The 3,777-nt window shown below is 43.1% G+C and overlaps 1 protein-coding gene across 1 annotated transcript; it reads left to right on the top strand.

Annotated features, from left to right (window-relative positions):
• The first annotated feature begins 23 nt into the window (after positions 1 to 23).
• LOC102033548 (prolyl-tRNA synthetase associated domain-containing protein 1-like) lies at positions 24 to 995 on the top strand. Its single transcript, XM_031058290.1, has one exon. The coding sequence runs from the start codon at positions 488 to 490 to the stop codon at positions 905 to 907; it is 420 nt and encodes a 139-aa protein (XP_030914150.1). The 5' UTR covers positions 24 to 487; the 3' UTR covers positions 908 to 995.
• The last annotated feature ends 2,782 nt before the right edge of the window (positions 996 to 3,777 follow it).

The following is a 3,777-nucleotide window of genomic DNA, read 5'->3' as shown; positions in this document are numbered from 1 at the left end:
CAGTGAGGAAGTTCTCGAAGGGCCTGGCACAATGGCTGGGGACGTTTTTTGGTCGCTTTGACTCTGCCTCCAGATCCACCCCCTTTCCCCCGTAGTCTGAGGGGCGGCTCGCCCACTTGTTTTCCCTGAAGTCGGCGGCATCCAAGATGCTTTCCAAACTTCTGCTCGCTTCCAGTTACAAGCCACGTCATTCCACGTGTGTGGAGCCGCAAACGGGAGCGCTCCCAGCGCTGCCTTTAGAGCGAGGCATTGCTGCACAACCGAGACAGAAATAATTCTGAAAGTGTGCCGGAGCAGTTCGTCACATTTTATTCGTGTTCTGTTAAAATTCCTTCATAAAAGGGTACAGCTTTTAGGCCGAGTAGAACATTCAGCATTTTCTAAATACTTAACAAAAGATACCCGCCAGCACACGACTGCGAGTCTAATGGGATATAGAGTCTGACACCGCACTGCTGCTGTCTTCCAGGTGTTCACTGTTGAGGAAATGATGCCCCACGTCCAACACATGAAAGGAGCTCACAGTAAAAACCTGTTTCTTAAAGACAAAAAGAAGAAAGGGTTCTGGCTGGTGACAGTCCTGCACGACAGGCAGGTCAATTTGAACGAACTTGGTAAAAAACTGGGCGTTGGAAGCGGAAACCTCAGATTTGCTGACGAGAACGCCATGCTGGAAAAGCTGCGAGTGGGTCAGGGCTGTGCCACGCCGCTCGCCCTCTTCTGTGACCAGGGAGATGTGAGGCTGGTGCTGGACGCTGCCCTGCTCCAAGGGGGCCATGAAAAGGTGTATTTCCATCCAATGACAAATTCTGCAACCATGGGCTTAAGCCCCGACGACTTCCTGAAGTTTGTGAGATCAACAGGCCATGAGCCCATCATCGTACACTTTGATGAAGACATTAAGTAGAGGAAGTTCATTTTTCTACTACTACTCAGATTTTTGTAGAGCAAAACTGGTGAAAAATCTCATTACAAATAAAACTTGAAAAAAATGGCTTACTCCTTTTTCATTTGTTTCAGTTCTGTAAGTTTTAGGGTATAATCTGGTGAGAAAAAATACTGCCTTTCAGTTATTAGAAGGTTAACAGCATTCTTAAAAAGACATTTTGCAATCTACCACTAAGTGGCTAGTAAGTAGAAAAGGCATTATTTAAATATTACTATAGTCTTTGTCAGTAAATGGATAAAACTAGAATTTCCAAAGCATGGGACTGGCCTTGAAGGTTTAAATTTGACATCACTAGGAAAGAACAAATTCCAAGTTGTAGGACCTGTCAATACCCCCAGGACAAAATGACTGTCCGCGCACCCATTTATATCTTACTACACACATTTCTTTCTTTTTATTCTTTTTACCTAAAAAAACTCCTCACCTACACTACAGGAAATGCATTTGATTGTCATTGTTCAATCATAGTGTGCTGAAGACAGAAGCAGCAGAGACTCCCTCAAGTCCAGTAAACATCCCATGGCAATGAGCACCCCCAAAACCCAAAGCCAGGGGAGCAGTGAGTGAGGGATGGAATCTGAGGGTGACGGGGGTAAAGGCTTTAGGATGTAGCCCAAGGAAAATGTCAGTACAAACAAAACCTCCAGGGCAAGAGCATCAGCACAGGCTGGCATGAACTGAAACCAAAACTACAGGAGCATGAATTAAAAACATGGAAAAGCATTTGTGATCTTGGATGAATGAACTATTACTATCAACAGAGTAGGAAAAATCATCATCTACAGTAAGGCAAGTTCCTTAACTCACAGCCTTACCACATTTCCTTCATCTGGAAGGATCTGGCACCTTTCTTGGAGCTCTGAGTGACAGAACCCTTCACCATCCAGCAGTTCCAGTTCTCCACTCTGACAGACACAAACCAACCCCATCTATCCTGGCACTCATGTCCAGTGGGAAAGAAGTGACCCAAAAATGCTGCAGCTGTAGGAAGAGCACTACAGAGATGTCCAGACATGTGAGATTTTATAGACTGAAGGGAACATCTGGTATTTAGGAAAACTGTTGATGAATGAGCTGGATTGACAATACCACCACTAAATAAGCTCCACACTGATACATCAGGACGTGTCTTTAAAAGCAGTATTTATCTTGCTCTCTCTCTGCCATTCACTCTCCCTCCCCCTTAAAGTTTTTTTTTCTTATTGTGGTACCCCAAAATCCTTTAGCACTTCAAAAAAATTTGACTTGCCAAGGTTTTTAAATCTGGAATGTTTTAAATGTGACAAATTGTTTGAAGGACGTGCACAATCCTGGAATGTGCACTGCCTGAAGTGTGACTAACTTCATCCTCAGAAGGGATCCTGAGACTCATCTCAGCAAAAATAACTACCAGGCTTCAAATACTACACCTGGCAAATCTAGAATGATTTCTTTTTGTATTTACTTATGAAATCAGTGTCTCTTTTTTTTTTTTTATAATAGTATCAAAATAGTGTACAGTTAAAAGCTACCCAGCTCTACACAAATCACACAGAACAAACTACACATGGTCCAGAAAAATTCTGCTACAGTTTTATCAGTTTCCTTCCAGAAGAAATACTCACTGCACACATCACCACGACACCAATACCCTTCCAGTAACATCAGTTTCCAGAAAAGAAGTGTGTATAAATATACACACACAAAATAAGAATAAAAATGATTTGGTTTGGCATTTTAATAACATCATTAATAAATGTATACAATGGCAAACATTAAAAAAATCAATATGTAAAGGAAATTACAGTTTTAAATAAGAGCTTTTTAAGTTCTGTTTCACACCTCGGTACATTCCTTTAAGGCAGTTTTATTAATATCAAAGCATTATTTACATATACATCATCAGCTACCCCTAAAAATCACACATGAACTCCCTTTGTTAGGCTGCATCATGTCCTGGACAAAATTTAGAAATAATGATAATAATAATAATAATAATAGGTATTGGGAATGTTACTAAATCCTCAGAGACTACCAGAAAAGTAAATAGAACATACACATTGTATGGCATGAGAACCTCCTCTGTAACCTGGAACTGGCAGTGCTGGGGTTGGGATTCCTGGGGTACAAAGCTGCCATGTGCATCCCTGGCATTGGGAGCAGCAGGAACTGAGAGGCTGCTCCCAGGTTAAATTTGGTTTTTTATATTTCCCTTTAAGGGCACAGAGTGGGAAGGTTAAGAAAGGAAGAAGGAAAGGGGAATTGGCAGAGCACAGAGAGCCACCTGACTGCTCCAGTGCCAGGGAACTTCTCTGCAAAGCAAAGCAGCAGCCTGAGAGGAGCTGAGCTGGTCAGTGGAGCGGGAGGGGATCCCTGTGTGATGGAAAGGACACAGCCAGCCCTGCTGAGGGCACTGACACTGCCCAGCAGTGCTCCACACACAGGAGTGTGTGCCACAGTCGTGACAGCGAGAGTCCCCAGACACAGGCACCCAGCTGGGATCCTGGCAGCATTTGGCACTGCAGTTTCCATCTCCTGCTTCAAGCCCTGCATTGTTCTGTACCAGTAACGTGACAAATGGCTCTGGCTGGGGGTTTGAGCTGCTCAGTTCTCTGTCAGCAGAGAGTGAAGAGAACCCAGGTCCTGAAATGAGCTTGAACCCACTGTCATTCAGAGTGAAGAGATTTTCCTGATCTTTATGGCCTTTGAATTGTCTATCATACCCGCTATGCCTTTAGTACAGATCTTTTAGCCCATTTTATCCCAAAGAAAATTTCAGAAGAAACTCATTCTAAAGAAAACAAACAGAAAATTTCCCCTTCTAAAGCTTATTGTGCATGCCGCTTTTT

The sequence above is a fragment of the Geospiza fortis genome, unplaced genomic scaffold, assembly GCF_000277835.1.
Source record: "Geospiza fortis unplaced genomic scaffold, GeoFor_1.0 scaffold275, whole genome shotgun sequence".
Taxonomy (NCBI): Eukaryota; Metazoa; Chordata; class Aves; order Passeriformes; family Thraupidae; genus Geospiza; species Geospiza fortis.
Note: the sequence above shows the minus strand (reverse complement) of the source record. Positions and strands in the feature narration are given on the sequence as shown.